The 21,196-nt window shown below is 50.0% G+C and overlaps 6 protein-coding genes across 6 annotated transcripts; 4 read left to right on the forward strand and 2 right to left on the reverse strand.

Moving 5' to 3' along the window:
• Nucleotides 1-1,409: 1,409 nt before the first annotated feature.
• K444DRAFT_571001 (DEAD-domain-containing protein) lies at nucleotides 1,410-4,310 on the forward strand. Its single transcript, XM_024877293.1, has 7 exons — nucleotides 1,410-1,657; nucleotides 1,723-1,875; nucleotides 1,931-2,001; nucleotides 2,054-2,176; nucleotides 2,233-2,667; nucleotides 2,717-3,208; nucleotides 3,257-4,310. The coding sequence occupies exons 1-7, from the start codon at nucleotides 1,431-1,433 to the stop codon at nucleotides 4,009-4,011; spliced, it is 2,256 nt and encodes a 751-aa protein (XP_024731190.1). The 5' UTR covers nucleotides 1,410-1,430; the 3' UTR covers nucleotides 4,012-4,310.
• A 209-nt stretch (nucleotides 4,311-4,519) lies between these two features.
• Nucleotides 4,520-7,056, reverse strand: K444DRAFT_618749 (carotenoid oxygenase). Its single transcript, XM_024881385.1, has one exon. The coding sequence runs from the start codon at nucleotides 6,715-6,717 to the stop codon at nucleotides 4,750-4,752; it is 1,968 nt and encodes a 655-aa protein (XP_024731191.1). The 5' UTR covers nucleotides 6,718-7,056; the 3' UTR covers nucleotides 4,520-4,749.
• A 223-nt stretch (nucleotides 7,057-7,279) lies between these two features.
• K444DRAFT_618750 (uncharacterized protein) lies at nucleotides 7,280-9,643 on the forward strand. The gene is made up of 3 exons (XM_024881386.1): nucleotides 7,280-7,734; nucleotides 7,781-8,704; nucleotides 8,751-9,643. The coding sequence occupies exons 1-3, from the start codon at nucleotides 7,712-7,714 to the stop codon at nucleotides 9,586-9,588; spliced, it is 1,785 nt and encodes a 594-aa protein (XP_024731192.1). The 5' UTR covers nucleotides 7,280-7,711; the 3' UTR covers nucleotides 9,589-9,643.
• A 107-nt stretch (nucleotides 9,644-9,750) lies between these two features.
• On the forward strand, nucleotides 9,751-11,954 carry K444DRAFT_140347 (phytoene desaturase). Its single transcript, XM_024870530.1, has 3 exons — nucleotides 9,751-9,893; nucleotides 9,944-11,745; nucleotides 11,800-11,954. Exons 1-2 carry the CDS (start codon nucleotides 9,854-9,856, stop codon nucleotides 11,707-11,709), a joined length of 1,806 nt encoding a protein of 601 aa, XP_024731193.1. The 5' UTR covers nucleotides 9,751-9,853; the 3' UTR covers nucleotides 11,710-11,745; nucleotides 11,800-11,954.
• A 2,606-nt stretch (nucleotides 11,955-14,560) lies between these two features.
• Nucleotides 14,561-15,675, forward strand: K444DRAFT_646552 (family A G protein-coupled receptor-like protein; the record flags this gene model as incomplete). The annotated part of the gene is made up of 4 exons (XM_024885214.1): nucleotides 14,561-14,929; nucleotides 14,980-15,178; nucleotides 15,233-15,562; nucleotides 15,605-15,675. 4 exons carry the CDS (start codon nucleotides 14,561-14,563, stop codon nucleotides 15,673-15,675), a joined length of 969 nt encoding a protein of 322 aa, XP_024731194.1.
• A 719-nt stretch (nucleotides 15,676-16,394) lies between these two features.
• On the reverse strand, nucleotides 16,395-21,148 carry K444DRAFT_618753 (uncharacterized protein). Its single transcript, XM_024881387.1, has 4 exons — nucleotides 19,750-21,148; nucleotides 18,656-19,621; nucleotides 16,912-18,545; nucleotides 16,395-16,794 (listed from the first exon to the last, which is right to left on the reverse strand). Exons 1-4 carry the CDS (start codon nucleotides 20,984-20,986, stop codon nucleotides 16,657-16,659), a joined length of 3,975 nt encoding a protein of 1,324 aa, XP_024731195.1. The 5' UTR covers nucleotides 20,987-21,148; the 3' UTR covers nucleotides 16,395-16,656.
• Nucleotides 21,149-21,196: the final 48 nt, after the last annotated feature.

A 21,196-nucleotide genomic window follows, 5' to 3' on the forward strand; every position in this document is an offset into this window, starting at 1 on the left:
TGGAAGATTGATGTGGAAGAGTGTTTCCAGGCCTCATCTGCAACATGTTCAGCCTCAACCAATGACAGCGGCGAAGAGGAGAACCATGCCCATACTCCCAGCCAAGGACATAGCAGGGAGGTATCCTTAAGCTTTAATTTGAGTTTGAATAATTCCTGCTTTGTCGTAGCGCGTCTGTCTATCTGCGAGACTCTGATTTAGTCAAGTCATTTGAACCTTGTGGCCGAGAGCTGCTAGACGGCATGCTGTACTGCGAACTTCAGGCTTCTCAGCAGTAGGAGAGCGAAGCTTCTCTTTTGTGACCTATTCGAACCTCCTTATAACTTTCGTTGCGCGTTGTTGCTGGCAGTCCCTCAAGGGCGACCCAGCAGGCGCTTCGCCATTGATTTGGCCTTGGAGAACTGCAATGGAAATAGATAACTGTGAGAGCATGAGCAAGTAATCTTCTTGAATCAGTAAATGATGGTAAAAGGACTTCAATTGAAGGAGAGTTCGCATTCGAGAATCCCAGGTCGGAGAGGCTAGGGCAAGGCTGGCAACACTCCTAAACGAAGAGCATAAATATTTACTTCCGCCACAAACCTTCAACTCCATCCCACATACAACCTTTTTCCCATCGCGCAACGCTGATCAGATCAGCACCCCCTCATCTCTTCCATCCGCAGGCTTGGTACCCGCCTAACTCCGACCTCTTCTTCCCGACCCCATTCATCAATTGCACGTACATTCCCTTCCTCCAAAAGGCAGATCGAGTTCATTTTAAGCAACGCGCCTTTCACCCCCCAATAACCACCTCACCACTGACCGATCTTCCTTCCATCAGGTCAATTCATCTTCGTCGATTTCAACGGTCTTGCTGACACAACTGCAACAGAAGCAACTCATCGAGATCTCCGCTGCCTGACTCTGCGTCACAGTTTGACAAGTAAGCCAACTCTTTTCAACTCTTCTCCACATTACCACACCTCCGAATCGCGCCTCCATAACACTGCCATACATTCACCACCCAAGATCTTAGACCGCCACCGTCTGCCCCCTTCCTTCCTCGAACGCCTTCATCGCATTCAATTAGTGTCGGCTAGTTCCTCGCCATCGATCTGGGCAATCGACATTCCCCTACACTCAAAGCTGGGCTGTTCTTTCAAAGGTCAACTCCAGCAATTTCCCTCCCAGGTGTTTGCTTTCCATTGTGTCATTACTATCCTTCTGCCCCAACCATTCGTGCCCGACCACCATCCAAACTTCATACATCTCGTTGTGAAAGAATCTGATGCCATTGCATCATTTTCCCAACTGCATCGTGGATTTCGGGTCGGTTTCATTGCCCCTTTTTAGACGAGACGCTTCGCGTTGTGTCATCATCGCCTTCAACTTCGAGTCACTTTCAGATCTTTGCTAATCACCTTTCAACAGCTTTACAATCAATCATCATGTCTGCTTGGGGTACTGGTGACATGGCTGCGGCCTTGCCTGATGCTACCAATGAGCAACCTGCCATCGAACAAGGTTCCGAGGCTCCTGCTGTTGAGAAGAAGGCGGACCCGCAGGCCTACGGCTGGGTTGCCCCTACGAAGTACGACTACGAGACCTTCAACAAGACCAACAAGGAACTCGAGGAAGCACAAGCATCAGCACAATCTACCGAGAACCAGGCTGAGTAAATAATGGCCTTTTATTCTTTCCCTGTCTCCTCGTGGATGTGCAATGCTTACGTTGATGAAGGTTTGGAGGCATCTCCTCTGGTGACTGGGCCAACAAAGGCGCTCTCTACGAGTGGAAGGATGAGTACGGCGACGTTGGACCGCACTTTCCGGAACTTGAGAAGCAATTGTTCGGTTCCGAATTTCATGTCCGCAGTGGTATCAAGTTTGACACGTACGTTTCCATCCAAAGTCGTGTCCTGATCTCTAAATAATTAACTTTGGATCAGGTTGCAAGAGATCACCGTCACCCAAGAGGGTAACATTCGTATTGAGCCGGTTAAATCTTTTGATGACGCTGGTAAGTTAATTCCAGATCTCGGGTCCTATCATGCTAATCGGCCACGTCTAAGGTTTGCATCCGGCAATGAGAGACAACGTTACGCTTGCAGGTTATAACGTTCCAACTCCAATTCAACAATACGTCCTTCCAGCAATTTTCAAGGGTCATGATGTTGTGGCTTGCGCCCAAACTGGTTTGTAACTTCAACTCTCCTGTATGATAATTTACTAACTTCTTGGTTCTTTCAAGGTTCGGGGAAGACTGCCGCTTTCTTGATTCCAATCTTGTCAAAGCTCATGGGCAAGGCTAAGAAGCTTGCTGCTGTCCGTGGCAACCCTGCTCTCATGCGGGAGGGTGAGCGATATCGTGCTGAGCCTTTGGTTCTCATCGTCTGCCCGAACAGAGAGCTTGCTACCCAGATCTTCGACGAGGCTAGACGCTTTTGCTACCGTACCATGCTTCGCCCTTGTGTCGTCTATGGTGGTTGCCCTCTTCGTGAGCAGATTCCATTGCTCGAGAAGGGCTGTGATCTTCTCATTGCTACCCCTGGTCGGCTGATTGATTTCATGAATCGTCCTGCTCTTTTGACTCTCAAGCGTCTCAAGTACATGGTTATTGATGAAGCTGATGAGATGTTGCATTCTGACTGGGAGAGCGATTTAAAGCAGATCATGTCTGGCGGAGGTTGGTTGACTTCTCGAAACTCTACTGACAGTTGCTAACTAGTCAATAGACCAGGAGGAGGGCAACATCACCTACCTCATGTTCTCTGCTACCTTCCCCAAGATTGCTCGTGATCTCGCCAAGGAGCATCTCGCTCACGATCATGTCCGCATTCGAGTTGGCCGTGCTGGCAGCAGTCACGTCAACATCAAGCAAGATGTGATCTTCGTCGAGGCCCATGCCAAGCGCACTGCTCTCTTCGATCTGCTCATGTCGGCCCCACCTGCTCGTACCATCATCTTCGTCAATAGCAAGCGCTCTGCCGATGAGCTCGACGACTTCCTCTTTAATTCCGACATCCCATGTACTTCGATTCATGGCGACCGTACTCAAAAGGAGCGTGAGGATTCCATTCGTGCTTTTCGTTCCGGCAAGGCTCCTGTCTTGATTGCCACTGGGGTTTCGGCTCGAGGTCTTGATATCCATAATGTCATGCACGTTATCAACTACGACATGCCCTCTCCGAACTATGGTGGCATTGAGGAGTACACTCATCGTATCGGTATGTGCCATAGACAGCAAGCGTGACGCAAGCTAACATACATATCAGGTCGTACCGGCCGTATCGGCAACTTGGGTCTTGCGACCTCTTTCTACAACGAGCGTGACTCCGATATTGCTGAGACTTTGGTTAAGACCCTTCTTGAGACTCATCAAGTCATTCCCGACTTCCTTGAGCAATACATTCCCGAGGGTTTCACTGCTGAAGGCACTGGTGATGTCGAGAAGCTCAAGTTTGAGGCTGACTCCGACTATGGTGATGGGGATGGCGAGAATGGTGAGAATGGTGAGAATGGAGAGGCTCCTGCGGAGGGTGCTGATGCTAGTGGATGGGGAGCTCCCGCTGCTCCTGAGGCCAGTGGCAGCGGATGGACTGCGTCGGCAGCTCCTGCTCAGGAGGCTCCGGCTGCGTCTGGATGGGGTGCACAGCCTACGACTCCGGTTCAAGCTCCGCCTTCCAATGCGGGTAGCAACTGGGGACAGCAGCCAAGTTCAGCTCCTCAAGGCCCGCCGGCTCAGCAACCAGGATGGGGTGCCGCTCCTCAAGGTTTCCAAGGCCCTCCTGCTCAGGGTCCACCTGCTGCTCAACCTTCCGGATGGGGTGCTGCTTCTCAAGGTTTCCAACGACCTCCTGCTCATGGTCCACCTGCTATTCAGCCTTCCGGATGGGGTCCCGCTCCTGCAGCTCTCCAACCTGCCCAGGTTGGTGGCTGGGGTGCTACAGCAGCAACTCCCGCTGTCCCGGTCAACAACAACAATAATAACGGATGGGGACCTTCGCCGACTGGTGACTCCCGATGGTAAAGTGTCTGAGGCCACTCTGGACAGAGATAGGCCGATGGATCTGCACTGCTTTCCTTGTTCATTTCTCGGAACTTGACTGGTAGGCATTGGCAATTTGTTGAAGCTCTCACATCTGCCTCGCATCAACAAAAAACTTAACGTCACGTGCATTCAAATGCCTTTGACACTCGTGATTTCATTTCCTCCTTTTCCCTTTTAGATGTGTGGGAATGGCGTTTACTCTTTCTAGGCGGTTCGTTACGAGGGCCATTGCTTAGGACATGGGCGTTTCGACCGGGGTGTAGAAGGATAGACAGCTTAGAGTGGTTTCTTAGATTAGCAGTAGTTAATTAACGGCTATTGCAACCAATTCTTCTCCTCAAGAGTGATTTACTACCTTGGACGTTGAAACGCAATGACGAATTCGCCCACAGAGAACCCGAAGTCTCGAGATTCATGGGAAGGGAAGATGGATCAAAGTTGATTCAATCATTAATTACTATTATCTGGCGGTGTGTACACCACCATCGTGTCCATTAATCATTCCGTCATGCAAGGGCACAAAATGGGTATGCTGCGAGTGAGAGAAAAAGGAATGCCTGCTCCCAGTGCAACACCGTCCAATGGCAAGACGCGATATTTATGTACAAGCTTTTTCCTCGAGCTTCTTTCTCACTTGACCCAGGCCCGTCCTGACCCAAGTCCAAGGTCAGCAGCGGGTATCCAACTATTTATGCGCTGTCCAAAAATATATATACCTCATCCAGCCAAATTCAAAAGCCACCCCCTAAGTCCCATCCACATCTCCATCCAGGCACTTGGCTCCTCGTCCACCTCACCAAGGACTTTGACTTTCGGAACTGGAAGACATCGGATACTCTCGACAGGTCTCTGGCTCAGGATTTCCTCCTCACTAAACCAGTTCCCGTGCAATCCGTACGGAACTCTCTGTGGTAGGATGACTCTGCAAACCACTTCCTTCATCTCCTTGGCCTCAATAATCCATAACTCGCTCTTTGCTGAAGGTGGTGCGTTTCCATATTCGTCCAGCTGACTCTCGTCGAAAATGTAAGAAAGGATCCAGCCATCGTCTTCTGAGGTCCCGTTTTGACGTGGCACGAAGCGTGATTCTTGGGCATAGAATCCTTGGGGTAATTTGAAGATTTTAATGGGGTCATTTGGGTTGGTGGACGCGAGGATTTCGGAGACGCTGCGGGTATCCACACAGCCGCTTATATGGACCGGAGGACGATGGTTTCCACGTTGGAGGAGAGCTTCTGCATCAACCTTGACTAAGGAGTCGATTTTGACGGCACGGCCGAGAGCAGCTCCGAATGAACTGTCCGAAACCGAGCATCCATAGATGTACCGTGCTGCAGACATCGATTTGTCGTCTCGCAGTGAGGGAAATTCGAAGGGTATGGCAGTTAGAGCGAATTGGTGGGTGATGGTATTTTCAGTGCCTGAGAGGGAGAAACGGTAGTAATAGAGTCGACATTGCTCCTCTTCAACTGGGTATGTGGTGGAAGAGCTGGGTTTGGGAATAGGAGCCGCGATATCTCCAGCGCTGAAGACCAGAGATGCGCTCGTGAGGCGGCACGCAAGCATATTAATGGCGGTCGTCTCTGACTGGTTGGTGGTGGGATTGATAATTGCCTCGTCCCATGTATTGGCTGTGTGAAAGATGCAACAAGGATTCGTCTCGAACCACCGAATATCTTCTGGATTCCACCTTGGAAAGATACCGAACCTCGACCGCCCAGAAGGATCATAGGAGACGGCTGGGAGGTTGCGTGCAAGATTTCTAGGGTCCAGGGAGAGTGGAAGATCCATGATAATTGTATGTGTGAAAGAAACTCCAAAGTCATGCATCATCTTCGCAGACTTGATGCCAGGAACAGCAAGGTTGACAAGTCGTTGAGGCTGAATAAACGAAGAACAGCTTTGCGTACAGGGTATAATCGAATAATGTACAAATGGTGCGATAAAAGTTGAATGGAAAAGTATGAGCTCATTGGTGATTGGGTCGACTCGAGGATGAGCGGTCGTCCACTCTTTCATGAAACTGAGAATGCCCTCTCCGCCAAAAGCATTTCCCGGAACTTCTTCTGTTGAAGGCTCTCCTTCTGCTTTGCAGCCATCAAACCAGCCAACAGTTTCTAGCCCCGGAAGAGATACACGTATTGGCGGTCCGCTTTCGCAAGTTGCCAGAGCACGCCCATCGTGGTATAAAACTCCAGTGTTGGCCACACTGATCTTCTTGATGACTTGCTGCGAGCCTGGCAGATTTGAGAGAAAGACCAGGAACATGGTTCGAAAAATTCGGAGGATAAGTAGGAACAAGGAAGAGGCGGGGTTGACAAGTGCTGCTATGCTCGGGAGGATTGGAAGTCGAAGTGAAGGGGTTGTGACGGTCGACAGGTATGCATCCGTAAGGATGTATTGGTTTACGAATTCTGGTTGGATTGAACCGCCGTTTTGTTTTCGAAATGCCACTCCACTGAGCATTCCATCTCCGTCAAACCAATGTGCATCTCGTCCCAAATCTTCATTTGTCACCGGGTTTCCGCCATTGCGGACATACTCTCCGCCAGCGAGCTCTTCTGGTATGGAGCCAGTGTAAGAACAGGGAGTAAGTGGCTGTACGCGATGGATTGGGGCGAAGTTTCCATGGAGATATGGGTGAGGTTTCCCAGACCTGCTCTGCCTCTCATTGACGAAAGTCATGAGTAGAGGTTGAACAGAGCGGTGAAGTGTGAGTTCGGAGCCGGGAACATGAGGGGGTTTGAATCAGGTTCCCAAAAGAGAATATTGGAATAGTACGGATGCAGAGTAATGCAAACAAGAGTAAACATTTGGACTATGCGCACATGCTCTGGGTGGCTATGATGAGATGCTGGTTGCGAGCTGGACCTATGGCTGCCAGGAGCAGTTAGTAATTCGGATTGCGGGAGTGTGGCCGGCCACCGCGGAGCAAATGTTTTTTGAAGCATTTTTTCGGTAACTAGACCTCGGATGCAAACAAAACCTGTGATGCTTCGAGCTACTGGTGCAATGACGACAAGCTCTCTCGTCGTCAATGATCTGATCTGAGGGGCAGTGACGAACGACGTTGGAGAACCCCTGCTCTGCCTGTGCAGGCCACCCCTACACACGCATTTTCGTACTACTGTACCCCTGTACATCTTGCAGCACGCAAATCCGACTTTCCCATGGCTCCCCTGACAGGAGCACATTATTTGAGATCCACTGCGTGGGACTACTTCTAAGATAGCTCGACAGAAGACGAGGCAACGGGAATCGGGGCTCGAAGGTGGTTTATTGCCTTGCCGTTTTAATACTAACATTTTCGACTTTTGTTGTCCCGACGTCATTTCAGGGGTGTTTCTAAATCAAACTTCTAATCGCAGCCCAGCGAGTCCACATCCCCATCTTCACCTCCTTCGCCTCTCCCAATTGCCCAACTACTGGCCTACGCTCGTTCCTGTGCTTGCAATTGCGTGATTAGCTTGAGCCTTTTACACCCGCACTCGCTCTTGTGCTGCGGAATTCGGCGTTGCGAGCCGCCGTCTCTTCTTGGCTGCTGTCAGCAGTCCGAAGAGGCCTCACCACAAGTCGCCAACAACACCTCACCTACCTTCCTTTTCTACAAAGTGCGCCTCAACATGCCTCGGTCTTTCTGTAGAGTCTGGTAGCATCATAGAAGAGCATTGGCGTAACAATGGGGTTCGACTATGCCTTGGTGTAAGTTTGTCCCGGAACACAGAGAAAAAAGCTGATTGTACCATAGGCATCTCAGGTATACCATCCCACCGGCCATTGCCTTGACACTCCTTTACCGTCCCCTCTTCAATCGCACAGACCTGTACAAAATCGCCTTCCTGATATCGATTGCTTTTGTTTCCACCTTACCTTGGGACTCTTATCTCGTCCGGTGCAAAGTATGGACATACCCGGAAGATGCGGTCATTGGGCCGACCCTGCTCTCTGTTCCCGCAGAAGAATTGTTCTTCTTTGTAGTACAGACCTACAATACGACCTTGCTATATCTGATTTTGAACAAACCAATCTTTCATCCGAGTTACCTCAGTTCGGCGAAACCTCGGAAGGGCGCGGAATTCCAATGGAATGCCGGCCAGTTGATCTTCGCGGCGTCTTTTATAACGGGCCTGGGCTTGATTTGGAATGGGGATGAAGGAACATATCTCGGCTTGATCATCGCCTGGGCTGGACCATTTGCGCTTCTGCTGTGGTCCCTTTCGTCCCAATTTCTGATCGCACTTCCACTTTCAAGCACTGTGGTACCAATCGCCATACCAACCCTCTACCTCTGGATGGTCGACACTCTAGCATTGAAGCGAGGTACTTGGGTCATTGAATCTGGAACGAAGCTTGGAATACACTTGTGGGAAGGACTGGAGATTGAGGAAGCACTGTTCTTCTTGGTGACCAATGTCTTGATAGTGTTTGGACTGGTTGCCTTTGATCATGCTCTCTCGATCCTCCTAGCCTTCCCAATATTGTTTCCAGATGTTCCCGAATTGCCTTCTCCAGTACTTCTAGTTCAGGCACTTCTCACTGATCGATCGAGATATGGTACGGAAAGGATCATTGGCATCCAGGAAGGAGTTGCAAGACTTAAGAATAAGAGTAGGAGCTTCTACTTAGCAAGCTCGGCCTTCACAGGTCGTCTGCGAATTAATCTGGTTCTTCTGTAGGCAGGCTTCGCAGACCTGAAGGCATTGACTGACAAATTACAGGTACTCCTTTTGCCGAGTTGCGGATGACTTGATAGACGACTGTAGCGCAGAATCTGACGCTCGTGAGTGGATTGGCAAACTCACACACTACTTGGACCTAGCGTATGCTTCCAAAGAAGCTCGCCTCGTTCAAAAGCACCCAGACGTGCATTCGTACATCACGGAGAATTTCCCAAAATCTTCTCAATCAGCACTCCAGCTCCTTCCGACCCACCTCTTGTCATACGGGCCGTTGTATGGATTGCTGGAAGGATTCAAGACGGATCTTGAGTTTCATGATAGTAATTTCTCGAAAGCACTGCGGACATTTCCTATTGCAAATGAGCATGACTTAGAGGTCTACGCTGCTCGTGTTGCTGGTACGGTTGCCGAGTTGTGTTTGGAACTTGTTTTCCACCACACAAATTCAGTTACCACAACCGCTCAACGGGAGACTTTGATTCGATCCGGTGGCCGAATGGGAATCGCCTTGCAATATGTTAATATCGCTCGCGACATTTCCACAGATGCTGCTATTGGGAGAGTGTATCTCCCAACGTCCTGGTTAAAAGGAGCAGGATTGAAACCAGACGACGTTTTAAAGAACCCAGATAATCCCGCGATTGACGTCTTACGGGCACGATTACTAGACAAAGCGTTTGGTATTTATCGAGAAGCCCAACCAGCTCTTGCACAATTGCCAATTGATGCTAGAGCCCCAATGCGAGTAGCTGTGGAAAGCTACATGGAGATTGGACGAGTACTTAGAGAAAAGGGGTACAAATTAAAGAAAGGTCGAGCTACTGTGCCAATAAAGAAAAGGTTAGCAGTTGCGTGGAAGGCACTGAACCAAGGATAGATCTTAGATTTGATAGATATCACCAATAATGTAAACTTATTTTGGAAGAATCGAGGACCCAGCATGTACAAGGGAGAGAGTGAGCTGTTGCTCAGACTACGCAATGACCCCTGCTGAGACCCCCACGTCATGATTCGTCCACTCCGACGCGAGTTTCCCCTCCTCAACTTGAACTACAAAGTTAGCTAGCCACATTCCAACATGTGAAAGATACAATTTCCGTGCCAGTCTCTGTACTGCGCAAGATACGCAATTCAAGCCAACAATGGCATCCACATACAAGAAGAGAACTGCCATTGTCGTCGGTTAGCTTCCTCTCCCTTATCACCTCACCTTAAAGCTGACAAACTCTCAGGTGCAGGAGTAGGCGGCGTAGCCTCAGCAGCACGGCTTGCCAAAGCCGGATACTCGGTCACTCTCCTCGAAAAGAATTCATTCACTGGCGGCCGCTGCAGCTTAATCCACCACGAAGGATACAGATTCGACCAAGGCCCCTCACTCCTCCTCCTCCCCAAGCTCTTCAAAGAAACATTCCACGACCTCGACACCTCGCTCGAAGCCGAAGGCGTGCAGCTCCTCAAATGCGAACCGAATTACAACCTCTGGTTCGGAGATGGAGAGAGCTTTGAACTCAGCTCGGACACGAGCGTTATGAAGAGGGAGATTGAGAAGTGGGAGGGGAAGGCGGGGTTCGAGAGGTATTTGCTGTGGCTTGGAGAGGCACATAGGCATTATGAGATTAGCGTCCGGGAGGTGCTGCATAAAAACTTTACTTCGATTTTCAATTTGTTGAGGCCGAGCTTTTTGATGCAGCTGTTTGCGTTGCATCCGTTTGAGAGTATTTACTCGAGGGCTGCGAAGTACTTTTGGACAGAGAGGTTGAGGAGAGTGTTTACGTTTGGTAGTATGTATATGGGGATGTCTCCTTTTGATGCTCCGGGGACGTATTCGCTGCTTCAGTATACGGAATTGGCGGAAGGTATTTGGTATCCGGTTGGAGGTTTCCATGCTGTAATAGCAGCTCTGGTTCGGATTTGTGAACGGCTGGGAGTCCAGATCCGTCTCAATACGCCCGTTTCCTCCGTTCTCACAACATCGGATGGGAGGAAAGTTACAGGAGTACAACTCTCCTCAGGCGAGCAACTCAATGCAGACTTGGTCATCATAAACGCCGACTTAGTCTACGCATATAACAACCTCTTCCCTACCTCGACCTCACACTCATACGCCAAGTCCCTCCAAAAACGAGCTGGCTCATGCAGTTCGATCTCCTTCTACTGGGCCCTCTCAAAGCAAATCCCAGAGCTTAACACACATAACATCTTCCTTGCAGATGAATACCGCGAATCCTTCGATTCAATCTTCGACCGACAAAGTATACCTCGCGAGCCCTCATTCTACGTCAATGTCCCTTCGCGAATTGATCCCACCGCTGCCCCGGAAGGAAAAGACTCAATCGTCGTCCTCGTCCCAGTCGGACACTTGCTCAACTCCGCAACTTCATCCTATCCCGACGGCGACGCAACTGCAACTTCCGGCTCGGGATTGAAGCCAGAGCAAGACTGGGCCTCCCTCGTAACTTCAACCCGCCAAAAGATCCTCACAACAATAGAATCTCGCACCAACTGTTCTCCCATCTCCCCCTTAATCATACACGAGGAGCTCAACACACCCACAAGCTGGGAATCAACCTTCAATCTCGACAAAGGCTCAATTCTGGGGTTAAGCCATTCATTTTTTAATGTTCTGGCGTTTAGGCCGAAGACGAAGCACCCAGAGATTGAAGGGGTGTATTTTGTAGGTGCTAGTACGCATCCTGGGACAGGGGTACCGATTGTGCTTGCGGGGGCGAAGATTTCAGTTGAGCAGGTATTGGAGGATAGAGGTGAGACTGTACCATGGGAAGACAAGGAAAGTGCAGTGAGGGATCACGGAGTGGTGCAGTGGAAGGGGATGAGGGAGTTGGATCGGATTGTTAGGAGAGGGGGCTTGCTGAGCGATGTTGGGATTGTTCTGTTGGCGGTTGTGGTTTTGGCAGCTACATTGGGATATTTAAATAGTGGGCTAGTGGTGGGTTGGGACCCGGAGGGGAAGAGGGGTTGGGGGAGTGGGAGGGTCTGAGGGGATTGAAAAGAAGAGAGGCACTTGAACAGCGAGATAAGTGTGTTAAGGACTCAGTGGTAGCGATAATGACTAATGATATATGAATACAGACAACAAACGTACCTGTCCACCTTTACATCCCTCTCCATCTCTTAAAGTACTCTTTCTTGAAGCATGTAATTATTCTTTCACGCTTCTCAGTCACTCGCTCGCTCACTGAAACCTGCATCGCAGGTCAACACTCACCAAAGGCGGACTTTGTGCCGTCTATTTTACTTGCTATCTAGCTATTCTCCCACAAGGAAAGCTTGCATCAGATCCCTCGGCCAGCCGCAGAGCTCCGTTCTTCGAGAAACTGTCCCCGCAATCTATTTTTGCTGACACTTTTTCTTTCACATCTCAGAGACGTTTCGCGTCGTCACCTGCAGATGTCTGACTTTCAACTCGTGGTTTATGGGCAGAGTAGTGATGGGGATTAACAGTAGAATCACAGTTGGCGGCAAAGGCAAGGACATTCAAAGACTAGTGAAGACCGATGGGACTGCGTCTCCAACCGCAACTCCTTCTTTTTCGTCAATCAATGGAGGCAAGGGTTCGATTTCATCTAGCTGAATGGGGAACTGGAGAGTTTATATACTCCCCGGTCCGTTAATGGCAAAAGGAGTTAAGGAGAATATTGAATAACCAACCTCGAGTAAACAAACTCTGAACCTATCACGTCCCCCCCTCGCCCCCTTTCTCTAATCATGCAGAGCGGACATCGCTTTCATCTTCAAGTCAATAAAAGCAGCATCACCTCCCCCTCACCCCGTATTTACTTAATTCGCATCTCTTACGAAATGTATCTCTTACCGAGCAGCGCAAGCGGTACTCTCGGCTTCAGTGAGCTTTTTTCCTTACCAAGCTGATCCAGCACCAGGCCACGAACGTCCTGTGCATCATCTTGCACTCACTCTTCACTAAGCTACTTAAAGTATCATATTTAATGGATGCGGCGGAGAAAATTTTTGCAGGAGGCAGGGAGGAAAGGAAAGAGACGGCGGTCCAAAGGTCTGGATGCTGGTTTTGTGGGGGCCGGAGGGAGGTTCCGATCGTTATCTCTGTCTCTAGCAAGTTGCCTTGGAGGTTGTATTCTGGTGATTGATGTTGGGGAGACTCTAGTGATCTCATCGCTTGAAGAGAGTCGAGAGAAGAGAAGTATGACGTTGAGACCTTCGGCGTTTTCACGAACGACTGACAAGTCAACTGCATTAGTAGTGCACGTTAGTGACTCGCAATTGCTTCGAGTGGAGTCCGAGTGCCGAACCCGGTTGAGCAACTGTGATTCGAGGCTTTTGGCAGCAGAGTTTGCTGATCAACGGACAGGTGCTGATGTTCGCTACACTTTCAAGGGGAGATGAGAGAGTTTCCTGGTATTCTGGGATCGTGATAGGGAAGTGTTGAAGTCAAACAGACCATAGCTTACTTGGCCACAAGGGAGTACTTCAAAGTTATGCCTGAATGGTCCCCAAAGAATATGTGAGGCTTGAAATTTAACTGGATAGACGGTCAGGCCAACCATTCATGGCAAAATTCACGATTCCCATGTTGCCAGATAAGGAGGGCAGCAAACGCGGGAGGAGATTTATGATGCAGGGGTGCTGCATGCAGGCGAGATCGAGCAATGCTTGATCGTCAACCGAGATCGTGGCGTTAAGGGGGTGGCTGGTGAACAGCGGAAAGGCTCTCTTCCAAGGAGCCTTTGAGAGCAGAATGTTTCGAGGTGGGCAGACTTTCCGAAGATGTAACTGAGGAATCCAACCGCTCGTAAAGGTTATAGACAACTCTTGCGTTTTTCCCACAATCTTTTCCAGCCAGAAGAAGTTCCCAGCCTCGTTGTAGTCAGCAGCGGGATGTGGCGCCCCTAGCGGTGCCCCAAATCCGGCCCCTGTCTAGAAGTTTGATAGCGTGGAGATCACGACAAAGTATCTGACATCACCATAGAACAACCATGTCTAATCGACCCCGAGTCCACGAGTTGAGGTGCCAGTCGGTGCATCTTTGTCTCCATGGGCGAATCCGTATCCTGCTTTGTCTAGTGTAGGAGCACCGGGTATCGAGACGAAGAGGAGGAATCTGCCATGCAGGATGGAATATCAAACTCGACAAAGGTCTGGAGCACGGATAAGTTTGCGGCAACTACTTCACTGTTAGCTGGGTCTTGTGATGCATAATGACGAGATGGGGTTGTGGAAGAGAATGCCCTCACTCATAGGAACGATGGCTGGCTTGCTGCCGACGGATGTTGAAGTCAAAAATCCTAAGGTCGATGCAGCCTCGCTCGGGGAGTTCGGATCTGTAAGAAAAGAAAACGCAGGTGAGATCGCATGGCTTGCCGTTTGATAGGCAAGTGCAGGTTCAACTCTTTGGCAGAGGTGGGTCTGGTCAGAAAAAGCGTCTCTACCCTACGGCTCTCAAGATCTTATCAAACGGTGAAGTAAGTAGAGTTAGATGCTGGTTGCGGGGAGTCATTCACGTGAATTGCCCCATGTTTTCTCGAGTTCTCCTCTCCAGCATCAGCGCTAGGTACTCTGGCCAATGCTAGGTTTTACCCTGGCTCTTCCCAAAGTAGCAGGGTCGACCTCCTCAACGTCACCACACTTCCTTCCTGCACGTTAGAGTAAACAATAAAGGGCGAACCTTCCTCAAGGTTGAATGTTTGGTCTTTCATAAGCTCTTCTCTCGTCGCGCTTCTTCTTTTCCTCTTTCCATCAACAACAACATCCTCTCCTCCATCATCAGCCCTTTTTGGATTCGCCACATCTTTGCACCTCATTAAATCGTTAATACTCCCATCATCCACTCTCCGTTCTTCGACAAGTCGGTCAAGATGTCTGGTGTGGTCAAGAGAGCAAACGATGCGTTAAACGCAAATCCTAACGTGTTCCTTTACCCTCAAACCTCCGACATCAACATCACCACCCATGGGTCCGACTGGTACTGGGCTGTCACCGCAGTCATGGCTCTCTCTACTATTATCTTCATGGGCCTGAGCTTTGCCGTCCCTCGCCGCAACCGAATCTTCCACTACATCACCGCTTCCATCACCCTCGTCGCATCCATCTCGTACTTCACCATGGCTTCTAATCTGGGTTACGCCGCCATCCCCGTGGAGTTCCAGCGAAGCAACCCCAAGGTCTCAGGCATGCTCCGTGAGATATTCTATGTTCGGTACATTGACTGGGTTGTTACGACTCCGGTAAGTCTGGTCATGCTTCCAATATTGGCAGCTGCTAACAGTCCTCGCAGCTTCTTCTCATGGACGTGCTCTTGACAGCTGGTCTCCCCTGGCCAACCATCCTGTACACAATCCTCATGGACGAGGTCATGGTTATCACTGGTCTCATCGGTGCTCTGGTTGCCTCTTCATACAAGTGGGGTTACTTCGTCTTCGCCATGGTTGCTCTGTTCTTCATCGCTTTCAATGTTTGCTGGGTCGGAAGGAAGCGTAAGTCATGTCATTTCCCATGAGCCCGAACATCACTAACCCTGCATTCCGCAGATGCTGCACATATTGGCGGAGCAGTCAACACAACCTATCTCTCCTGCGGTCTCTGGACCATCTTCCTCTGGTTCATCTACCCTATCGCTTGGGGCCTCTGCGAGGGCGGCAATGTCATTTCTCCAGACTCTGAAGCCGTCTTCTACGGTGTCCTCGACCTCCTTGCCAAGCCAGTCTTTGGTGCCATTCTCCTCTTCGGCCATCGCAACATCGACCCAATTCAGATCGGCCTCCACATCCGCGATTATGACGAAGCGATCGACTCAAACGAGAAGGCCGGTTTCGGATCTGCAGCTGCACGCAACCCCAATAACAACAATAACAACAACGGTGCTGCGAATGGCCATCCTCAAAACGATGCCAACCCTTCAGTCGATGGCGCCAACACCATTGGCGGTGCCCCAGTCAGCACTGGCGTGAACAACAATACATCTACTGTTTGAACAACGGGATCTGCTTGCTTCTGTGATGATACCACCCCACAACATGTTGTACCCTCCTGTATTATCATCTTGACTGCGGCCTTGTTGATTCATTGTTGCAGCGTTCTTTCCAAGCTTGACATCTCTTATGGTTGGCTAGCTTGGTCAAGGTGTTTTCCTTTCCTTTGCATTGTTCTCGTCCAGAGCGGCGTATGGTAGTGGTTTCACGAATAGAATTAATAATTTTGTACATAATCAACGAGGGGGGTGTTCGACAGTGAGCTGTCAGAACAAAGGAAGAGTTAGTACAATCAAAACATTCAACGTAGATTTCTCTTCATGCAATCTGATTTGAGTGATTGAATGAAGAGCCTTCCCAGCCCGCCTCCCTCCCCAGAAGACAACCTGCACCGATCCTGAATCTACTGAAGTGAACAACCTTACAATATTCGAGGTTGCGGGTGCAATTAGAGAGTCGAGATGTTGGAGGGTTGGATCCTAGGATCCCGTGGTTTCTGAGAGAAAGGAATGTGGACATGAGGATTGGAAAGAAGAGGGAATGTGTTAAGTCCCTAACTGGGTGGATGGGAAGGGAGGCAAGCCTCGTTGACCTCTATAAATTCTGCCCCTCGATGGAAGGAAGATTACGATGAGGACAAAACAAACGTGTTAACCAGATGGTGAGAGGAGACGGCCCACCTACAGTTGAAAATATCTTGATGTGTTGCGTTATTTGCGTGAGAGATTAGACAAGTTTCATTCTCTTCTCGAAACGAGGTCGACCGTCGGTACTTTCTTTCAGCGCCAAGTCCCAGAGCAGATTCGAGCTTCGGATGTAAGGTTCGTTTTCATCATTCGTGAATAGGGGTATATATGTAAACATGAAATCCTGGGGGGAAAGCATTCTGCACTCGCATCATTCCCATCAAACTCCCCTAACTCCATCGCTTCGCTTCAAAAATCATAATCACCTCATCCTTTATATCTCATGGCACCAACCATCTACAAAGCCCCCGACCTCAAACTCGCATAAACACTCGACATTGCCGGTGTGATATGCGCCGCCACGGGAACCGCGCCGATGCTAGCAGGCATCATAAATAGATACCTGACGGCCAAAGTCGTCGCATCTCTCACAACCTGGGTAACGGGGGAGTTAGCATTGCTAGATTAAGATTGTTTCGGGAGAGGACATTGTCTTAGGAGAAAGCCATGAAACAGCCCGTAATAGGAAAGGGTTTCTCCCCCAACACCTACATGAACTCCGCCGCCACCCACGCCGGGACCCGCGTTCTCAAGTCCCAAAAGCACTCGGAAATTGCTGAACTGGCTCTGAGGCCAGTTGCCTACTCCTTGCGCACCGCAGTAAGACCAAGACGTCGAAGGCTCGGTCGCGCAGTAGACTCCTGCTCCCGACGCCGCGCCATTGGCTTGCAGTGGTGTGTGGGACATGACCTGGAGCCCCTGACAGGTGATTGCAAAGAGGCGATCTAGTGATGTTCCGTGGAAGAGAACCCGGGTTTGGGCGGAGCCAATCCAGCCTGAAATGTGCCTAGAGAATGCAGCTTCGTGTTCCGGGCTGTGATTCGAGAGCAAGAATTGGTGAGAACCTGCTGGAAAGGAAGGAATTCGAAGATTTCCTTGGGCGGAGGAGAGGAATCCGCGGCAGGCGGTGCAGACCCAGATGAGCAGCTGTTCTACTTGCGGGTTGTAGCCTCGTATTACTTCTGCCATACCATCTGAATTCTGGAGAGAAGACATCGACGGGAGGAGATTGAGGATTTGAAGAACTGTGGCTGTGTTGTTAAATGGGCAGTTTGGGAGCAGTTGCATATTCCCAGTTGAGGCAGCAGAGTACACCATAGAGAGGAGGCAATCGACGGCAGCAGGGTCTTGCCTAATCTGGCATAGATGAATTTCGAGAGATGCTGAGAGGAAGGCATTTCTGCACACCGCGTTAGAGCACGTCGTGGGACCCTTAACTTTGACACCGTGATCCCGTCCACAGGTGATGCAGCCTTTATCCAGGTCCTGGAGAACTGCTGTCACTAGAACGTGAACTGCTTCGAGAGATTTGAAGCCGTCAGTGAGATGCCGTGAGATAGCTCGGGAAAGATGATATTTCGCGGGTGAAGTGTGTCCTTGACAAATTGGAAGGTCAGGTCCTTCTCCACCTGGAATCACCTGCCAAGGGTCGTGAATGGAAGTGGCATGGCCAGCTCTCCGTTTTCCCTTCATCTCACTGTCCAAGTGAAGGCAGAATGCAGGATCGTCAGCGACGACAAAATGAAGGTACAGACTCTGAGCCATGCCTAGACCAAAACGAAGCCGTTGGGGCTGGGTCAAATGCGTCAATGGAAAGAGCATTTCGACTCTCAAATCGTCCACTTTCTCGACGACACTGATAAGTGCTGGTGGTAGACTTGCAAGAGCATCGTCGACAGCCGAGCTATCTTCAATGCCAACACTTGCAAGCAGTTGAGAAGTCCCTTGGGGGTCAAGCGACTTCAATAGGAAACGCATCTCCTCTAGCCGTTGGGCTTCCGCAAAAAGATCTGCGTACTCCGCATCGAGATAGTTTGTCACAACCTCTAAGCCAGCTTCAGACCAGTCTTGCTTACTGCTAGGGCGTATGCCCAGTACCTCGGCTACGGATTCAAGGGCTTTCTGATCGAGTACTGTTAAAGAGGGTGCTTGCAACCACCCAGTGAGTACGACCTCAGCCACCTCCCGGGTCTTATTTTGAACAAAGTCTATGACATGCAAGCATGCATCTAGACCTTCCTCAGTGGCGGAGCCTAGAGAAGACAAGGCATCGGCTATGTCCAAAGCGTTACTTCCATCGCGTTTGAGGAGAGAGATGATTGCCATCATCACGGGCTTCGAATGAGCTAAAGAATATCAGTAGCGATCTCTATCTTGATGTAAACTACATAACAATTTTGCAGAAGGTTCCCAAAATTTATAGTCATCCACATCTAACGTGGAAGAGGTTGCTTACCTTCCACATTCAGCATGAGGAGTAGAACTCGCTCTAATGTGTCCTCAAGGAGGCCATGCAGCCCATCACCACCAGCCAAAATACACTGCACAGTGGGCCCGCATCGGGCATCTTCTTCTAGCTGAGAAATGACAGGTAGATACCCATCAAGATTGTTTGCCCATCGATGCAACTGAGGTTTCAAGATCGGAGCAGAAGTGGTAGCATCCGAGTTCACTTCTTCCCCAAATATCTGACGCAGGTCCAAGAGAAATTGCAGCCATTCTTTGGCTTTAAGATTGGACAAAGCGTAATCAATGAGCTTCTCTCCTCGATTCTTGAGCATACGATTTAAGACTGGGCGCCAGCAAGTCACCACTGATAGTTCTGTTGTTGTGAGGAGAGTGGTCAGATCAACGCAAGCTGGTTCCGGAGCTTCATCGTGATTTTGAATTATGTTCCGAAGACTGTGAACAAATCCATCCGGCAGTAGTGGTAGCTGATCCAAACAGCGACAGCGGAAGTTCGTGGTGATCACTCGACCTTGCACCACCGAGAGGGCCAGCAAGCGACGATCCGAGTCGAGGGCTTGTATCCAGAGTTTGATCAACGCCCTGACCAGGATTCTGGTACTTGTATTAATCGTACCACGCTTGACGAGACAGTTGACCAAGTAATCATCGACCTTCTTGACTACATCCAACATATTTCCAGCGGAGGAGGTCTTCGCGAAGTCTCGGATAGACTGAAGGCACACGACGTCTTCTGGTGATGGCCAGTCTTTGAACAAATCAACCAATGCATCGTCGAGGGAAGGCCATAGCCATGGCGTGTTGCGCAATCCATCGCCACAAGCTTGAAGCCGCGTCTCTGTATCGCTCGAAGGCTGACCAGATCGTAACTGGGATAGTAGCCGCTTCTGTAATTCTTCAAGAGTCCCTCTCACGAAACTTGCGATGTCATGGCCAATTGCAATGCGTAAGGAGTCTAAGCGTGTATCAGCAGTTGCCAACGCCAAATTTTGAGTCGAGTATGACGCTGTACGAGCACAGATTCTTGGTAAATCATAGCGTTGTGTGAAGAAAACATGACTTGAAGAGTAAGAGTTTCCTTACTGCAACGTTCGACCCCTAAAATGGGGAGCAGTCTCATAACTGCAGCCATCTGGGTACCCCAGGTTTCCTTTCGAGCCCGATATGCTTGGGAGACTAGGGCACTGATCGAGGGATCCCCCAAGTGGCTCAGGCATTCTAAACAATCCAGTCTTTTGTTTGTAACGCTTTGACTGATACAAAAGTACGCGAGTATGGCCGTGTCATCGTTGTCACTCATCACGACGGCAGCATCGACCAAGTTCAAGAGACGATGTACCATATTCGGGACATCGTGAGCCATCCCCCTTCCCACTTCAAAAACTAGGCTACCCACTGAGTGACTAGTAAGCGATGGGATGAATCCTTTGGCTTCCACTGCTTCCCGAAGAGTTCCATGTCTGTCGTAGACGAAATCAGGCCCTTCCAAGACAAGTGCATTCGAGAGGGTCTGACGTTGACCTGGGGAAAAAAGCTCCCACCGGCCAACTCGTGTCAAATCAGGACTCCAGTTTGCCCACGCACGCCAGTGCGGGAAGTTTTCGTATAGAAGCTTAGTGGCATCCAGGTTCTCCGGCAACGACTCAACAGACCTCTGAACAAAATTTCCAAGCCATTCAGTGGCTATTTGAGCCCGCCGCCACTGGTGTTGCCCTCGCAGCTCCTCGAGTTGCGTTGAAAACTTGACGCATGCCAATCCGACCAAGGTTTGGATATGTGGATGAATGAGAAAGTTGGCAGGAACTCCATTGATCAAAATCTGGAGCAACGCCTGGAGGTCCCGGACAGTAGAATTTGAAGCCATCAACTCTATCGTCCTCCGCGCCTCGAGGGCACTGACCGCTCCCTCATTGACATGATTAGCAGCAATGATGGCTTGGAGGTAGGATGGAAGCCCATAGGAATCTCCTAGTTTGATGTTGAGGTCACCGGCAAGTAGGTCTCGCACGGACTTTGGTGACATTGCATGTCCACAGGCCGCGATTGCGATGTCCTTCGCTGTATGATTCTTTATGAGCAACGCTAAACAGGCGTCACGATCCTCTACCGTATTCTTCCCCCTCTTTTTGATCAAGTAACTATCGGTGATCCGACGGAGGGCTGCCCAGGGGAACGAGGCATTGGGCACATATCCCAACCCGACGGGATGCTGATCTCCAGCTTCAAAAGATACCTGCCGATGCCAGTTGTCGCTTTGCCCATGAGAAGAAAATTTGGACTTGATTGAAAAGTTTGAGCTTGAACGCCGAAGAGGCGGCATTTTGCTCAGCCTGGTCGTGCCCAGCCTCGCCTGCTCAGGAAGCTGAAAATGATTGGTGGGTCTTTTCCATCAACAAAGAGAGTGTCATTAAAGTACCGAGGAATTACAAATGAATTCATAGAAAACAGGTAGGCACAATTAAAAAGAAGGGAAACATTTGCAATGAACGTACCGCAAAGCTAGGACGCTGCGTTTTGGGCCGTGACTGAG

This window comes from Hyaloscypha bicolor, assembly GCF_002865645.1.
Source record: "Hyaloscypha bicolor E unplaced genomic scaffold K444scaffold_136, whole genome shotgun sequence".
NCBI classification, from domain to species: domain Eukaryota; kingdom Fungi; phylum Ascomycota; class Leotiomycetes; order Helotiales; family Hyaloscyphaceae; genus Hyaloscypha; species Hyaloscypha bicolor.